This window comes from Strix aluco, chromosome 4 (genome assembly GCF_031877795.1).
Source record: "Strix aluco isolate bStrAlu1 chromosome 4, bStrAlu1.hap1, whole genome shotgun sequence".
Classification (NCBI taxonomy): Eukaryota; Metazoa; Chordata; class Aves; order Strigiformes; family Strigidae; genus Strix; species Strix aluco.
The window spans coordinates 121,708,075-121,727,213 of NC_133934.1; the positions used below are offsets into that span (position 1 = coordinate 121,708,075).

General features: G+C 43.3%; 1 protein-coding gene across 3 annotated transcripts in view; it reads right to left on the reverse strand.

The window, feature by feature from the left end:
* The window catches only part of TMEM179 (transmembrane protein 179), a 48,408-nt gene that overhangs the window by 17,027 nt on the left and 12,242 nt on the right, over positions 1–19,139 (reverse strand). For 2 of the 3 annotated variants that reach the window (XM_074825265.1, XM_074825264.1), the window contains exon 1: positions 840–1,922. In XM_074825265.1, coding sequence (XP_074681366.1) covers positions 840–1,141 — 302 coding nt within the window. In that variant the 5' untranslated portion in view covers positions 1,142–1,922. Of the gene's footprint in view, positions 1–839; positions 1,923–19,139 lie in introns of those variants that run through there. The other variant, XM_074825266.1, reaches the window with a different exon arrangement.

The following is a 19,139-nucleotide window of genomic DNA, read 5'->3' on the forward strand; positions in this document are numbered from 1 at the left end:
TCCACCTCTGTGCAGCTGGATGTTTGGATGGTCCTGGCCCCATAGCACCCACAGGCTGGGTCATCTGTGTTAGGGGCTTTATCCAAGGTGGTAGGACAGGCCACCAGAGAGACAAGCAGAGAGCACAGCACTGCCGGGCTGGTCCGTGGACCACCAAGCCTCTCACTATACCTGCTAGGGTCTGATGCCCCTTGGTTGGTTTGAGCACAGTAACCAGCTGCCAGTGCAGCTCTGCAGCTGCTGCAGGGAGCACTCAGCGCTGCTCTCATGTTGTAACCAAGCAATAGTTGTTCCCTGCAATAGTCGCCATGTCCACCACAAAAGCAGGATAAAAAATAGAGGGGGACCACGAATTGCTCCCTTCTGCTCCCCCTTGCACAACCACGTTGTTTCAAGATTTTTCATAGACCTGGTGTACATCTGGGGAAGGCCCCCCCTTTGCAGGGACATGTAGTGGTACCATGGTCAGGAGGCACCTGCGAGCCCCAGCCTCCAGAATTGCCCCACGGCCCCCAGCACCCTCCATGCCCACCACAGCTGAGCTGGCCAGATGCTGTTCCCAGACTGCCAAAGGGCAGCGGGTGCATAATGGTGAATCCGGCCCTCCACCCCAAACCCCTGCAGGGGAGCATCCTCCAGAGAGGGCCCTGGACACAGGTGGGGCTGGACGTGGCGTGTGTGCAGACAGACGCAGGCAATACACTGCCTCATCCCAAACCCCTCGAGGGACTAGGATGACCTGGATGGTGCAAAGCCCAGTGCTTCACTCCCAGGCTTCTCCCACTTGCCCCAGCCTGCAGGAGGGATGGGCACCCCCTGCCCTCCCCAGGGATACTTACTCCTCGTGCCCTTTGCAGAGGAAGAAGAGGGTCCTCCAGGCCTGCACTGTGGCCAGCAGCAGGGAGAGGAGCCCGGTGAAGATGCTGAAGCGGCAGGCAGCCTCGGGCCCCCACTCCTGCACGGTGAAGCGCTGCCTCTCCACCGTCAGGTTGGCGTTGAGCCACATGCCCTCGGTGAAGAGCAGGCACCGGCCGTGGAAGTCGTTGCCATTCTCGGAGAGCGGTACCACCACGATGAAGCTGAAGAGGAAGGCCAGGAAGTAGCAGATGCACTGAGCGAAGAGGAAATTGCTGAGCGCCATGTCCGTGTCTCTGCGCAGGCAGAGGGAGGGAGAGAGGGAGGGAGAGAGGGAGGGAGACAGGCAGGAGGGAGAGATGCAAGAGGGAGGGATGCAGGAGGGAAGGATGCAGGAGGAAGGGATGCAGGAGGGAAGGATGCGGGGCAGGAGGCAGGGAAGGATGGGGGGATGAGGGGAGGAAGCCTGCAGCAGTAGGGGGTGGGGAGGGAGGATGCGCAGTGCAATGCAATGCAATGCAATGCAATGCCTCCTCCGGGCACAGCTGCTGCCTCTCCCGCAGCCAGAGCTGCCCCCACTGATGACTTCAGGTCTCGTGGAAGGGAACGGAGAGGAAGAGCTGTTGCAGGGGATCCCTCTTCTTAGGGAAATCTGGCCGCCGATACACCCTGGCGACCAGGGAGTTAAATCAGTCCGTACCTCCCCAGCAGGGCTGGGTACCACTGGCTCTCAATGGGGTATCCCCCTAATGACATAAAACACTGATGTCACCCGTGTTCATGACTGTGACACGCCCCCCTCTGCCACAAAAAAAAAAAGCCAAACTAGCTTCATCTTGGCTGCTGGATCCCAGCAAGTTTTGACCCCAGTTTCTAGAAATCTGGCCACTAACCTCAGATGGTGGCAACAAGGGGCAGGGCGCACAGCCCCCCCTGGACCTGCAGACTGACTGATTTTGTTCCTAGCCCAGCTTGTCACCCCCACAACAAGATATTGCAAATGGCAGCAAGGGCTCACCAGAAGTGGAATAATTTTTGCTGAGCCTTGGTGTCAGTTAGGGGCTGCCCAGGGTTGGGATCACCTGCATTGTCCTCTGGCTGGCAGACAGAGTAGGGGTGCAAGAAAATAACCCTAAACTCCAGCTGAACATCATGCTGAGAACGGATCAGCACAGCAATGGTATGTGCATGGCAGGGACAGTCACTGCTCCCTCAGTTCCCAGGGGTGAGCATCCACCCTGCTCTGCACTGCCAGGGACCAGCCCCCTGTCCACTCTTGGAAAGACATCAGAGCATCCCCTCAGCTCTAGGGCCCAAAACTGCCTGGCTGGGATGCAATAAAGCAAAAGGCATCAGAGACAGGAATGTGACTTGTGCTCAGTTCCCCCCCTCAGCACAAAAAATCCAAATTAAACTGACCCTAAATTAGAGTTTCCGCTCAATCCCAGTTTCATTTTTCCATCTAAACATGAATCCTCTTTCCAAGACACTGCAATTCATCTCCCGTTCCAGGTAAAGTCATTTCCTAATCCAATTTCCCAGCTATATCCAGTCTGAGATCAACTGCAGGTCTCAGATTGCTTCTTAATCCCAGGGCTGTTTCCACTCATTTCAGGCACTGTGCCATTTCCCAGGTAGTTTTTAGAGGACTAGATGAGGGACTGGGATCCCGAATACACTGCACATGGGATTTCAAGATTGTGTTTCCATTGGGCAATAAAACAATTTTTTCTAGGCTAAGAGGTTACAGATACAGTCCTGAGGCAGGTGCTAGGGGGATTCTCAGAGAAGACATTAATTCAGCTTCATTGTAAATCATTTGTAACTCATATTATCTTGTGATAATCTTGTTCTATCCATACAGGGAAGTAATTTTTGTGCAGAACCTGCTTCTTGAATAAAAACTTTCGTCAGTATATATGAAAATTGTCAGGCCACTTTTTCTGAACCTTACCCAACTCTGATCATCAAAAATTGTATTTCAGTTTTCCAAGATGATTTATAGACCACTGACCTGACCCTGTGGGGATAGACGTGCACTCCTAATAGAAAAGATTTCGCTGATATTTCAGTCTGGTAGTAAGGAGGAAAGTTTATTGCTCTTAACCTTGCTTCCAAGGAGTGCTGGATTCCCAAAGGGTTCTGCCCTTTATCTGGAAGTAAATCAGACCTGGATTTAGCTGGAAAACTCTCTTCTTTGAAACCTGACACATCAGATATGCTAGATAATGTTTTCTGAAGTTAACTTGGGAGGTCAACACCAACATAAAAGCTCAGTTATTCCTTACACTGGAGTCCACAGAAGGGGCCAGCAGATGCCAAAGGCGTTTTGCCTTGGGCAAGCCCAATGCTCAGATCTTACCACCAGCAACCACAGGGCTCTGTTGCAGGAGGGTTATTGCAGAGGTCAAACGTGAGGGTCACTTATAGAGCATATAAAGTTGTCTTTGCTGATAAACACTCAAGCGAGAGTTTATCGAAGAATTTCGGAAAATACACTTAGGCATTTGGAAATGTTTACAGACGTGTGAAACAACTGCATGTAAGACACTGACAGCTACTGAATTGCAGTACTTGGTCAGAGGGAGTGACCACACACTGCAGTGATCAAAGAGGTAGAAATCAAACCTGTCAACCATCACTCGTTTGGCAGCTGCCTGTATTTATTATGCTCTTCTCTCATGTAAATCCTAAAAAAAAAAATAAAATTACACTAGGCTGGAACTTGGTCTCTGAAATATACAGCTGTTTTAGTGGAGTAAATTTGATGTTGTTTTACAAAGATGACTTAAATAGGCTTAGTTTCCTTAACATAGTGAAACTGAGGGAGAAAAGCAAGTTGAATGATTATTCATTCTTTCTCATATCACAGGGAATGAAGACATTAAATATACAGGTCAGGCAGAAATTTTAAAACAGAGGGAAAGTTGCACATATTTGACACAGCACATAATTGTTCTGTGGCACTCATCACAGGACACTGCAGAGGCCAAAAATAAATGCCAGTTCAAAAAGAGATTAGAGAAACTAATGGAAAAAAAGCCTATCAAGGACTGTTACACACATAGCTGGGGAAGTAACCTTCTGCTCAGGAAGTTCCTGAACAGCAGGTTGCTGGGAAAGTAGAGGCACAAAATGATCACTCTGCGTTTGCCAGAATCCTCCATTCTTCCTTAAACCAAGCATCTGCTACTGGCTGTCCTTGGAGATGGGATCCCCAGTGAGATGATCCTTTCGTCTGACCCACTATGGCCATTTCAGGTTCTCGTTACAACAGCTGACAGTACTTGCTTGCTGTCTCAGTTTTCCTGTCCAAGTAGGGAGAGCTGTTCCTCCAAAGCATCCCCCCATGCCTTAGCTTCTCTAAATGTCTTTAGGAGGGGGTTACTGCTGGAGCAAACATGTGGTCAGCATTTTGTCCCTTTTGCACTGTGGAGGAAGCCAGTGGGCTACTGTTTGCAACTGCTCAGCACAGAGAGAGATGGGCCTGTACCAAGGAGGCTGCATATTACCTCAGCTCTGGTGGTGCCATTTCTTTCTACTGCAGCCCCTCCGTGGCCAACAACATCTTGAACGTGACATCCCAGACCTCCTGCCTGCAGCTCAGGAGGGGCTTGCCTGCTCCAGGGCACCCACCCAAGATTTCTGCACAGGAATTGAACTCCCATCTCCTGCAGGGAAGAAACCCCAGGGGGACCATGTGCTGACATGGGATTGGAGATGGCTTGCTCCGCATCAGGGTGGGTGAAGTCAAAAGTTTATGAATTCTATTTTTCTGGGAAAAAAAAGCCCCCAAAATAAAACAGGCTGCACAATCAACTGCCATTGCACCTCAGTGATAAGCAGAAAACCAGCCTGGATAAATCAAGATTAGACGTACCATATTTGCCTGTATTCCCTTCAGCCCAATATCTCCTTCTAGCCTCCTGGTTAATACTCTGTAGATCAGGTAACACTGTATGAGTTGGAATGATGTGGAATGACTGATGGGGACTGTGGTTTTGGCTGTTCTGCTCCACACTCCCTCTCAAGTCATTAATAATGTCATCTGACATGAGCAGTGCTCTCAAGTTGATATTTGTGAGGTAAGTGATGAATTTCGTCTCCTCCTGATAGCTCATTAGGACATGTTTTATTATGGGAAAATTTGCTGAGGAAATAATTATTCAGGCAAAAACATTTTTGTGAGCAACTTTATATATATATATATTTTACCTTTGATATATAATTTCTGTGGTCCGAGAAAAATAATGGCTTCATGTCTAGAAGGTGGCTACCATCTTGATACCAGTAGTGTGCTGTTTTTTTCTGGAGAGGAAGCACAGAGTCACAGCAGTATCTCTGCACAAGGATGATTGTGGTGCAATATGTCTGTATTCTAGGCAGAGAAAAACAGTCCAAATGGCTGCTTTTGAACCAGCCCTTCAGACACCCAAAGGCAACTTCTCCCTGATTTACTTGAGTTCAAACGGCTGCCTCATCTGTTTAGCAAATTCAGTTTGCCCCAGGCTCTGGAGTTTATTTTATTCAGACTCTCTGGTCTGTTTTATTATTATATTAATCCATTATTATTATTCCACAAGTCTTGACCTATGGTATTTGTCCTCTGAAACTAATAGAAAGGATGCAGGCATCCCACATATCATCCGATGATAGTTACTGCAAATACCACTTTTTGGAGAGGTTTCTCATGATAATCACTATCTTTACGAAGGTGTCTGCCACTAGTTCAGAGAGATTATAGACAAAGTACCTAACTGTCAGCCACCTGTCACATCTGCATCTCTTCACAGCTACCACTGCATCATGAATCTCTCAGGGCATCTCATCTGGGAACGTCCTGACATTTTGCCTGTTTTTTTTTTTTTTTGCAAGCATTGTTTTTTAAAGTATCTCCATATTGCTAGGAAAGCTGTCTTGTCTGCAAGGAAGTTATGGGCAGAGAACATGCCGTGCTGACAGACAATAATGCAGCAGTTATCAGGAAGCAACTGAATGTCATTAATATGTCCAAATAGAGTAACCTCTGTATTTTGATACCCAAAGAAAAACAGATATATTCAAACCATTCTGAACTGAACAAGGCCAGAATGTGGCTAATATATAAATTTAAAACAAAACAAAACAAAAAAACAAACAAAAAAACCCACAAAAAAACCCACAAAGAATGCTTGAGCTTTTCAGAGCATCATTACCCCTAAGCTCTGGGTGACTAGTGCATGTCAGACTCCACACAGCACCTTTTAGCCTGTGAGAGCTATATCATCTAGTAGAGGCACGGTCCCAAAATAGCATATTATTTTCTCACCTGCCCCTCCTGTCCTCTTTCAAGGAGGACAGAAGTAATGACAAGGGTAGGACAAACTCTAGCAAGGCTCTGATCCCATATTCTGCACAGGTGAAGAGTGCATCAAAAAACAAGTTTCAGGAGCGAATGCATATTTTCTTCTGGCACCAACAAGATGTTAGAAAAACATGGAAGAGTTGGAGACTGGTTAAAAGAATAAAAGAAATGAAGGGAGGAAAAAAGATGACAGAAGAGAGATCAGCAAATTAAGAACCCATGGAGTCCAAGCAATCAAAACCTAGCCTGAGGATAAATGTAACTCTGCCCCACTTTAGATTAAATGGGGTCATTACATATTACATCAATATCTTACATCTGCAGCTTAATCTGTGACTGCCAAAGACTTCAATATCACCAGATTCAGAAGTCAAGAAGGCACTGTAGTCTTGTGCATCTGAACAGCACTGGATCTGCTTGCAACTCTGCACTTCAGAGTTTGTGCTTTCTGTACTTACAGACCTCCAGCATCCAAAAGCCCCTTGCATGCATATAACAAAGTTTGTTGCAGTGCTCTGCTCTATTTCAACTGCTTTTTTCTGCTGGCCAGTTACTGGGAGACACTATTTCCCTTGAGAAAATGTCTATCCTGTGCCTCTTTCTACTGCCCCTGCCAGCTCTGTAGCATGAGAGGTACCAAGCAGAACCTGCAGGCAAGGTTGTGGCATCACCAGCCACATAACAGCAAAGTCCTGGTGTTGTCCACGTCCTCTTCTCTGTTTCTACCTCTTGCAGGAGGGAGGGTGTGTTTAACCGTGGTAGTTCTTATGACATGTAGATATGTATCAGCAATTTTGGGGATGACCTCTGAACTGTTTTATCCTCAGGACAAAACTGACTTTACTGGTCATTGACACTTCACAGAAGTCAGTCTGGTGCCCAGAGCCAGGTGTAGGTGGTACCCAGCACTCGTAATGCTGCCGCTCCAACTCTGAGCCTTCTGAAAATCATGCTCAGGTTTTTTTCCTGAAAATCACTCCAATATTTCCTAGCCCTAATATGGCTTTGAAAAAGAACTTCAGCCTTTGTTGGTTTTTTTTCATTTTCTTTGTAAAATCATCTTTATATACAGCCACTAACTAATTTGTAGCTTAAGATGAGGTCATTTTCCTGGGAAATTCTCAAGGTCAGTAATCAATGATCCACCACAAAGAGAGCTGAAAAGAAGCAAAAAAAAAAAAAAAAAAAAAAAATCCCTTCTGTAAACTACATCATGCTTTTAAATGAGTTACCAGTGTGATTAAAAAGGTTTTAGGTTGCAGAGGGAGGTGTATCACAGAGTATCTCTGCTGTTCTTTCTAATTAAACACAAGTTGAATAACATTTTAGGAAAAAAAAGCATCTCAAACCCTTGTCCAAGTAACTGGGTGTTATAAATCAGCATATCTCTATTAGTTCCAATGCTGCTGCACTACTTTACACCAAAGAAGATTCTGACCCACCTATCTTCACCAGTTTCTGTTCCACTCACATAGACATATATACTAAGAGCAACTAATGGGTAGCATGACAATTAATAGCATGTAGTTGCTTTATGTGTGACATATTGTACCATGCATTGATTTTTAATCTGCTCAAACTAGCATTTGTCATGCAGGGTGAAAGTCTGATGTGAGAAATAGCCTCTTCATTTTCCCTGACAACTATTAACACTGAGCTAGTCTTCAGTGCTCCTGCCGCAGGCAACTGCTCCTGCCAAAAATAAATGCAAAGACTGAGGAGACAACCAGTTTGCAAAATTAAACTCTGTCTTAAAAGTGAATAAATCAGGACAGAGAGACGCATCCTTAACTCCTGGAGACAGGAGGAGATTCATGGTGACTGTTTACCTCTGATGAGGCAGTGAGCAAAAAAGAACCCAAAACATTAAGAAGGGGTTTTGCTGCTGCCTGTGGACGAAACAATGCAGCTGTAATGGGGGAAAGTGGACTTAAACTGCTTCTGGAGCCATAGATTAAGGGTGAAGTACAAGGGGTTTGTGACTTCTTTATCATACAATCATGTCCCAGCCCACACTCAGCATCGTAAAGACTGTCAACCCAAATAAAGTCCCACCACAAAAATTCACATTGGGCAGGTAGCTGTGAAAGCTGAGAGCCAGTCCCAGTAAAACATGAGACATAAAGACTTAGAGGGAAATGAGGTGACTATGGCCCTCATATATCTCCAGAGTGTATTGTGGCCTCATTAGTAACATTGCTCATATGTGAGATAAGGACAAATGCTCCTCAGCTCAGCTCCTCAGCTGACAGCGCTGGTACTAACCTAGTTACAGCTAGCAGGAGGTCTGACCTGGTACATCATCTCTCGAGGCAACTGAGAAAGAAGTGGAAATAAATTTAAAAAAAGAGCCCCAGATCATCATATTCCTGTCTTGGTGCAGTTTTCAACCCAGCAGATGAAACCGTATAAACCAGGCGGTTTTGCAGAACTCCATTTCCATATTTCAGTCCAAGCCAAAAGTACCTGCCAGCTAACCCACACTGGCTGGCCACAGTGCATGGATGTCAGGTATGCATCAGTTGCTGTCACTGGATTTAGTTATTGGTAATCAACAGAAAATTCGATAGATCTATTTTGTTTTGAACGCAATTAATCCATGAGCTTTCTGAAGGTCAGATGACTCCCAAATATCTCATGTCATTATTGCTTTAGCATGTCATTATTGCATTAGCCTCTCTTGTAATGTTACAAGGTGTTTGCAGTATGTAGTAGTCCTGCTGAGGCTTTGGAAACATTAAAGGTTCAACTATTTATTCGCCTTCTCATTAGGGTATTATTTGTTTGTAACCTTCAAGGATCAGTTATAAAATTGTGTGGTGGACTTTGTATTTAAAGGTCTGCACAGGGAGGATAATGTCCACTGCTTAGGTAAATCCAGAGGTCCCAGAAGTTATTGTATAGCTGAGATGGAGCTGTATTGTGCATCATTATTGCCAAGGGCCTCAAGGTTCTAGGGGGGAAAAAAAAAAAAAGAAGAAAAAAAAAGGGTAAATAAAAATAGAATAAAATAATGATTAGTAAATCAGAGTTTCACATGTGAGCTCAAAATTAACAGTTTGTAGTTTCAAACAGTGGTCCCACCTTGTGTCAGGGGCACATGCATTTTCACTGATCAAAGCAAAGCTTTGAATACTTGACATAGGAGATGAAATATAGTTCTGTGATTTGCAAAGTAAAAAGACAACAACAGCAATAATAAGGCATCAGAGCAGATCTGAATGTCACACTCCTGGGTGCAACCATAGTGATACTATATCTTGTGGCACAGATGAAAAGACAAGGAATACAAGCTCATTATTGCAACAATTACTTTAATAAGCATGTAAAAAGGGGATTTGGTGGGGTTTTTGCTGTTTGTTGTCATATTTGGTATTCATTTCCCTTGTGATGGATCAGCGATTGATAAATAATGCCTTTTATTAAAATGCACAGTATGAGCAAAATTTTCAGAGGTGTCTTCTGATGTTTGGATGTCCCACTAACACTGTCTCTGCACAGACAGTAACAGACTGACCCATTCGACTGTGTCTGTACTCTGAGCTCGCCATAACTGGGACAAACTTAGCTAATATGTTCATTTGAGAGTCTCCTGCTAAGAGATGCAGGACCTACTAGCCAGAATACGTTGTTCCATGGCTTGCGTGTTCCATGGCAGACTGTGTCCAGGGGCAGGGGAGTTCATGGCAGACTGTGTCTGCTTGGCAGGGGAGTTCATGTCTGTCTGCATCCTTCTCTGCTGCTCCATCCTAATGCCTACCCCTCTTCAGCACGGGCAACTGAACAATCTCCACAAACAACCCCTTCTAGGAAACTCAGATTGGGAATGGAAAAATGTAACACTCCAAAAAACAATAGTTTTACCTGAAAGATTTCTCTCCACTCCTTCAATAGCTACTAACCACAGTACAGCCCAACTTCTGTGTGATCTCCCATCCCTAACTCTCCCCAAATGCACGTCATGGTAGAAATGACAAAATAGTGAAGGAAACACACCAAACAGAATAAACATTAGTGACAGTGCTGAAGGAGGTCTAAAAAATTCACTTAATTCTTCTGCTGCAAAGCACAGAAACATCCATTGACAATAGCTGGCTGAACTCACAGGTCTATTCTTTTCCTGACCAACTCCCATATAAATTCTTGTTGTTTAAGAAAATGCTCTGTACCCCCAACAAGCATAAAATTTGTCTCTTAATTAGGAAGTTTCTGCATTCTGAAAAAAAATGCTATATAAATGTGAAATATTTTTATTAGCATTTAATGGAGAATTGAGTGCTATATTGACACTAGAAAATGGACTGTATTATTTTTATACTGCAATATGCAAATATACTCATTGTTATTGCAGATTAGGAGACTGAATTTGCTAATGTTTTTTAATAATGTTTATTATATTTCTCTGACAAAAATACCCATTAAAATACCACTTAAAGAGCATGAAGGCTGCAGACATCTGAAATTAATTCTGATTTTTTTTTAAAAAAAGCAAGTTTTAAAAATTCAAATCTGCATTTTTCTGGTTTTACAAATAGCCCACCAAATCAATATTTCAGGAGAGTGAATCAATATTTCAGTACACTGTGATATAAAGTAAAAAAAAATTGGTCTATTAACATCTTTTTATTAGCGTGTCAATTGCGGTGCACAAAATTTGCACATATGGGTAAAGAAATTGTTTCCTGAAAATGTGCAAATTGCTACTTCACTGAATGTAAATGAAGTGCTAATTGCTCTTTGCAAACAATATTTATGCAAATTATGCCCTACTATTACATAGCAGTGTGGAGTTTACATTTACATTTGTCGCATATTTTTCTCCACCCATTTGACAGTGTCTGGACATCAGGACTTGGGCTATTACTCACTTTCTTTTCAAGACATTTTATGGAGACGTGAATGGGTGAAGAATGGGAAAGGACCTGCAGACAGTAATATATCATGACCTACAGGGGCAGAAGATCTAAATCTGTTCTATTATTCTGGTTCATCATTCACTAAGCAAAGTATTTGCGATAAATGATTTATTTAAAATTTGCCTTTTATTCTGTTTGCCTTTTGACCTATGATATGTCGGGAAATTCTGTAGAAAAGCTATTTAAAAAAACCTTCCGCTCTCCAAAAGATGCAGAGAATAACCTAAAGTAGCAGACACCATCAGACCAAACATTGAATTCAAATGGATATGTTTGGAATTTGTTGGGGGGTTTTTTTACTGATATTAACCTAGTTTTAAGAGTTTGTTCCTTTCTTCTTTTTTTTTTTTTTTCCCATTAATGTATCATTAATTCAGAGATGTCAACACACCTTGTCTAGAATTTCCCAAGAAAGAAGAGCCTTTAATCACTTAAAGAATATCTTTTTGGTAATATTCATGAACATCGACTGGAAATTTTCATCTTGAAACCTTGAAAATTCCCTGTACACTTATCAATGTTTTATTTCCTGAGGTGAAATCCTTCTACACTTGATATTATTAGTTTCCCCACCAACTTCAGTGGCATTCAGATTAGCCTTTCATAGTTTAGTTTCCTAAAATTAATTCTTTGATATAAACCATTATTTTTTTCTTTTCATGTTTTTTTTTTATTGGCTACCAGAACTTCAAGATCTCAAAGTTGTTGGCAACATGGTCCCAAAAAATAGAAGGCCAAAATTCAGTGGAAGGAGTTGGGTTTACTTTTTTTCAGGTTGAATGGATGGGACATACCGCCATAGCACTGAGGAGTCAAACACAATGCAATTTTAAAATAAATATTGATGGAAGAATGGAAAAAATATGCTTGGGCAAACTGGCCACAACTCTCACAAATTACAGGAATTAGCTTTTAGTGCTCTCCAGAAGTGGGCAAGCTGCCTTCCCCAGGCATGACCTGGTGACCTGGATTACCCTTTCTAGGGGTACTGCTATTCCTGGCTCTGAGAGCGGCCATATCACTCATGTCCACAGGACAAAATGTCAAATCCTTCCTTCTTTGGTAGCACTGACAGGCTGTGATGCGTCTCGTGGCCTTAGGGTTCACCCCAGACCCGCCAGCCCTGGGGGAGCTGCTCTCCCTGCAATGGGTTGTCAGTGAGACTCAGCTTTCTGTGCCAAGGGCAGGGCAAAGCAGTAGCATGTCATGAAACGCTGTCTCACAGGACAGAAGAAAAAAAAAGCAACAGAAGGAAACAGTGCAAAACTCCAAAGCCAGACATCAGTCTGCTTTTAATTTTGGGAGAGTTCTTTGAAACGGTGAGGATGTGTGAGGCACAACCCAATGTAAGTGGTGGGACTCCAGGCTTTTCATTTTGGAGCATCTCTGGAGGTTTCTCATTTGGAAAAGCTCTCCCTCTGTGAGTGCTTTCATGCCCGGTCACTTATTTCTCTCAGGAGAGATGGGGAACAGCAATCTTATTACTTTTTCGCAGAGCTTTCCAGGGTGGGTTACATGAACTTCCCTAAGGAAATATTGTGTCTTTTGCTATGTTGCTGGTAGTCTGTGAAATACAGCTCTTGTAAAAGACACATAAAACCTCTCTTCCAGCCTTAGAGATTGCTTCTCTGTCTCCAGAGCTATCCAGTCCTCAGGTACTTTCCAGGGAAATTCTCAAATATCCCTCAAATTTCACTGTAGCTCAGCAATCGGAATTTCTTGAGGCTCGGATACGTAACAGAGTTCCTTCTGGCTCAGTGAGTTACCCCACCCCAGCTGAAGCTGCAGCAGCTGTTTCTGTCCACACCATAAAATGCCTTAATCCAAACAATTTAAAATGTTTTAATTCTAAATCTCTTGAGAGACCTTTAAGCTGATGTGGTTTGCACAAAACAAGTCTCCTTTCTTCTTCCTGGTGCTCTTCTTTCTGATGCTGAATGCAAACTGCCACACTTTCGTCTGCATTTGGGACCACAGGTAGATGCTTGACTCTTTAGCACCGGCTTGATTTCACTTTTTGGTAGCTGCCTCCAGCAAAACCAATCTGCACAGGTTCTTCATAGTGACAAAGTGTAAACAGACTTCCCTGCATCTCATCAAACTTATCTTGCATGAATATGAAAAAAAGGGCTAAAATGCTGCAGTTTAACTCACACTTGGAATGGGCTTGGCAACCATTCCCATTTCCTTAATTTTCTCCAAAGATCTTGCCCCGCTGCTGGAGGTGGGTCCCCTGGTAACTGATTCTACCTCCAGTGAGTCAGACTATGTTTATGATCACATTTTTAATTACTCTAGAGAACATATGTTAATGATCATTCATCTTCAGATTGAGGAACGTTGTGAGAGTCGGGAGCCATATGGCTCCCATCTCCAGAGAGGGAAAAGGTGTGTCAAATTCCTCACTCCATTAGCTCCCAACAAGATTAAATTTACATCCAAGGCTGGGTGCAGCTTTGGTGCCAGCAAGATGAGGGTTGGGACCCGCAGACAACACAGCGCGTGCATCCCTTTGAGCTGCAGGGCTCTCTGAGCATGGACCAGAGCTCCAGGGCATCTCGAGCCCGGCCTGCAACCCTTGGTGTAGGAAGCACATCCCTGTCTGCCTGTAGGACCCATTTCAATAAATGCTTAAATTTGAGCATGTCATGCATCAAACGCTCATCAGCTGCTCTAAGCACTCTGTATAATCAGGGTGTTTTAGTCTGTTTTCTGCATGGGTATGTCCTCTTTGGGCCAGGAAAGCTGCATGAGAAACAAAGAATGAGTTGCAGCCTGAGGGAGAGTCACTGGAGTTTAAAGTCCTCGTGTTTAAAGCCATGATTTAGAGACTTCGGAGTTAGTTTCCTCTACTCACCATACCTAAAAGAGATTTGTCAGGGGCAGTAGCAGCAACATCAGACTTTGGCATTTGTCAGGCCAGGTGCATTGAGTGCACATCTTGTCCACAAATGTAAAATCAGCACCTTCTCAACAGATGAATAACATTGATGCAATATTACATCTAGTAACAGTGAGGTAATACTACATGTAATCACACCCCCATCTCTTCCATTTTGAAAGTAATTGTTTTACTCTTGTTTTTCTTTTGCTGTCAAGGAAGACACAACACAAAGAGCAATCCAGGTTCAGCCCTTTCTCAGGCACCCAGGACAGAAGTGCTGGCAGGATTTCTACCAAGGGCTGATCACTTGCAGACAAAGTGGTTGTAGAGGTGTCACCAAGGGCACACTTTGATCTTCAGGTTTTTATTACTGGTGATGATATGTGAGAAGACAAGAATGTTATTTGCTCTCAGACCTGAGATTGAATTTCTAGTGCTGGCAGTTAGGGAGGAAAAAACCCAAACATATCCTTGGGAACACACGGCATCTCATATGGCAACCAGGGGAATAACAAAGGCATATTGCTATTTTTAAAGCGGATTTTCTGACTACAACTGCAGTTTAAAATATATGTATAAATAGCAATCCCTAGAGCCTGCTGATGCTAGTATCCTCCTGAACTAACAGCTTCCAAATAATTCCAAATAATAGAAGGTGTCAGATTCCCTAATACCTCTCACACTGGTATAAAAACAGTCTCACACACATATACAGACATATCCCGACGTTAAAGCAGCTATTTGGGATTTGCACCACAGTCACTGAGAACAAGCTCTGACCCACAGTACCCACGTGTGAAGGAAATACATGTTTCCCAAACACGTTAATATTTTATTATCCCATGACAAGGCCTCCATTCTCATCACCCTGGAGCAGTGAGGATGCTGCCAGCTCCACTTGCAGAGCTTGGCTGTCAGTCTCCCAGCATATGCCAGCAATCAGCATCATCACCCCGCTGCTGCAAACCTCCAGTATGGAGACGGGAAAGGTCTCAGAGATGTGGGAGCATAAAACAGGTCCACTCCAGAGGATATTTGATGGTGCTTTACAATTAGGATTCCCTAATTCACTTTCTCTTTGCTCTCTGAGGGCTACCTGGGCAAGGGTGCTCTCCCTCGCATGAATTGCCATCTGCTCCCTCCAGTACACCAGAAGAGCATCTTCAAACCAAAGCAGCCTCACGTTTTGTTTTGTTAAAGTGATTCAGGCTTTCAGGTTATCAATATTTAAAAAAAAAATAAATCAAGAGAAGGCACTAGTTCTAAAGAAGCAGTCCCCTAGTGACCCAGGCATTGCAAGAGAGGTGTTAGCTGCCCAGACAGCAACGGGATTACTTACTCCATAGAATAGCCAGTGCTCAGCGCCGGGGGGATAATTAAGCAGGGAGGAATGGGATTCCTGAAAGCTGAGAGCATTGAATGAGAAGCTGTCTGAATGAATGAAAAGAAAACGCCCTGCATTTGGTTGTTGTGTTAATTCCTGACCACTGGGAGAAGAATTATCTGGCAGGTAGAAACCTCCTGTCTCCCTGATCGGGTTTGTGCTTAATGGACAGCATGGGTGCTGTTTGCATTGCCTTTCTTTGCCCTGTCAGGCTGCAATTGTATTGCTTTGTTTGCCTTTGCAACAGAAATTATTAACAAAAATGTGTTACAAGGAGTGATGCTTTGCTGATTTGACTCAGGGTCTTCAATCTAGTGATAACTTCTCCAGTGTAGGATATAATTTGGGGACTAACCCTATCAAAACCCAGCATGCAAAATTCCAAGACACTGTGTAATTAATATTATTTATTCAAATGACAAATTAGACTGCAGGGTCTTATTTATTCTGGTAAAGTCTGCCTCTTTTCTCCATTTCCATTTCTAAACTGTAATCCTGGAGATGTTTTAAAACAAATATATAAGCTATTCATCACTGTTCACAAACATCCACCAAAAGCCAAATTTAGCCTTGGTTTTAGTCCTAGAATAAACATACAAATGACTCATTTCCAAAGGAAGATGTAGCTCTAATTAACCTCAACTTCTAAGATTTTACAGGACATCATTTTCCAAAAGCCACTGTCTCTCTTGTAACCTTTCAAGTTTAATTTCCAGCCAATGATCATAGGCTAAACCATTTGCTCATAAACTTTGTCTTTTTCCTAGTGTACCTAGTGAAGCTTGGGCAGGGTCCTATATTGTTCCTTTAGAGGAGAGCTTGTTCTTCTTTTCCAAGCACTTCCAGGAGACTTTCACTGTGACTGGCAAGGGCCAGAAACCTCAGTAGAGCATCTCTTCCCAGAGTGTTGCCTTGCCCATCAAATCTACTCTACCACAGGACTGTCTTCCAGCATCCCAGGTGCTGTCTCCTCAACCAAACTTTTCAGATGTCACTTTTTCTCCTCTTTAGAGGGGAAGAAAGTGAAAGGAGGGCAAAAAACATAAACTAAAAGGACTCTCAATGACTAAAGGCCAAGTTGTAGGGATGTGTAATAGATAATTTGCCTTATAAAATCATATTGGCCGTAGACATAAACTTTGAAAACTCACTGAACTTCTCTTAGCATCCTGCCTGATTCTGCATTTTTATTTTCCTCATAACAGTACATAGCTGCACTTCACCCGCACATATGGAACATTTAAAACGATTTCAGCCATGATTTCTGTTGGCTCGACTTTACATTGAATAATTTTTTTTAATCTCCATAGTCAACTGTTTATGAAAGATATCACATTACTCAAACCACAACGTTTTATTCAATTAAAAACATCTCCCAATTGACACATATGGGGTTTTTTTTTGTTTTATATAAGGTAATGCGGGTAGGTAGACGTCAATCAGTCATCTGTTTTCATGCTAAAGAGTTCCAGTCTATTGAATTGTTCTTCTATTCACCCTTTTTTGTATCTATCTTCCTTGCTTCACAGGATGAAGGGCAAAAATATAAAAAGCTTTCATGCAAAGTAAGACAGCCTCGAAGCTGGTTTCCACCCCAGATTCCCCAGCAGTATAGCAGTAAAAGTCCCCAGCCAGGAGACAGAGAAAAGGAAGAGAGATGAACAAGAGCTTTGCATTTCCAGAATCTCCCTCACCTTCCCCATTTTCAATGAAAACTTCAGAGACTTTGGTTACACACTGTTTCAGAACATAGTGAATGAGAGTGAGCACCCTTCCCCAACCTGCTCTAATAAGCAGCTGTGAGGTAACTACCTTTGCTAGTGGAGAACTGACTTTCTGAAGTCCCTTCTTGTACTCCTGGAAAGGCAGCAATTTTGCTCTCATTGTTTCTGCAGCAGAGTTCATATAAGAAATGTGCAGCAGGCTGCCTCTGGCTGAGTTTGATTTTGTACTTTTTATGGCACTGAGTGTCTTCATTTCAAATAAAAACCATTTTAGCTGGAAACATGTAACTGTTCTTTGTGTCTAGAAAACATAATGCTACAGTGCAGTCTTTGGCTCTAAATGTGCACCTATAAATAGCTTAACCAGGCACTCAGAAACATGCTGTTGTTTCTCTCGCAGCAGCAGAAACTGCCTCAAATTGGAACCTTGGAATCAAGGGAAATGTGAAGTGGATACAGAGAGGGAACATATTCCTCTCCAGCTGACAACTCAAGGTTACTTCTGAAGTAAATAAAGTGTTGCTAAAGAGATTTCTCTCTCTTTTCTGATAATAAAGTTGCAACATGCTGAATTTGACTGCTTTTCATTATAGAAGAGCTGAACAGGTCAGAGGGTGGGCAGGTTCAATTTGTTGGCTCAGTATACAAGTACCAAACAGCTTTCTGTTATGCTGAGGGAGTTAAACTAACCTTCGATCTCCCCTAAGTGCAGACCACACAGGCAAGGTTTAACAGAAGACAGGCAAATTCTCCAGGCTTCCTTTTCTGCAAAATATTTCCCTATTTTCATGGGTTATAGAAGTTGCAAAAGGGACTGAATATCAAAATTTCAGTACGCTAAGTACTGAATTTCAGTACGGCATCTTTACAGGATGAAGGAAAGTACTCAGAAGCAAGGACATCTCTGCTACAACAGGACAGCTTCAACCAACTGTTCAAGTGTAGCTGAGAGCAGCTGAAGACCCCAGGCACTGTTCTGAGCAGCTAGGCAGCATCTGACTGACTCACATACACCATTTACTGATGTCCAGATCTACAGAACAAATTTTCCCTTTTGCATCTTACAGGCTTTTACTGTAAAAGGACTATAAAACCTTTCAGGTTGTGGTGTCATGCCATCCCCTCCAAAGCAAAGAGTGCCAGGAAGGAACCAAAGGTGAATATTTATCTACGAGATCATTCGGTAGCTGCACAGAGTGACAGAGAGCATTGCACATGCAGAAAGGCCTCCCATGAAGGAGTTTGCGTTGCCTCTATGTGTTGATAGGGAGTAGGTACAAGTAGCTTTCTCTGGCATCTGTAGCATTCAACGGGTGTCACTCTGCTACTTTTCTCCTCTCCAGCTGAATTTGTAGTTCCCAATGAAAAAGAAAATTAAGATTAGTCCAATTAATTGATTTTTCCCTCTAGGTCTAAGTACCAACCCTCCAGGTGGGTACTGAATTGCCCATTACAGCAACAGCGAACTGCTGCCTGCCCTCCTGCTGGCTCTCTCAGCTTCCTGTTAAGTTTCCCCGTGTTGTACCTGTATCCTTAAATGACTGTTCAAAGACACAGCTGGGCCTCTTTAATGGTTCACTGCCTTGGGAAGGAGTGGTCCTGCTCTCTCCACCAGATCACTTCTTTTCCCCTATTCTCCTTTCCATTCTCCAGCTGTTTCCCTTCACTTGCCCTGGTCCTCAGAGGATGTCTTGATGATCTTACACAACTGGCAGAAAATTAACGTAGTTAAAAATTCAGTTAATTTATATATATAAAAGCTTTGTTTTCTTCCAGATGAGAGTCGAGTTGGTTCAGTGTAGAGTCAGAGAAGCACTAGATCTGGCATAAAGGAGGAGGCAAGGCCACAGCACTAAGCCTAAGGGTAAAGGAAGTGAAGGAGGATTGGGTCTGCCAGTCTTTAGCTCAGTTCAGCCCTACTGACAAGCCTTGCAGAAAAGATCCTTTGCTAGGTAAGCTAACAGAGCCAGGAATTAAAGGCAAGGAAAAGAGGCCCATAAGGACGTAAGCCACTGGCTAGAAATACATGCCC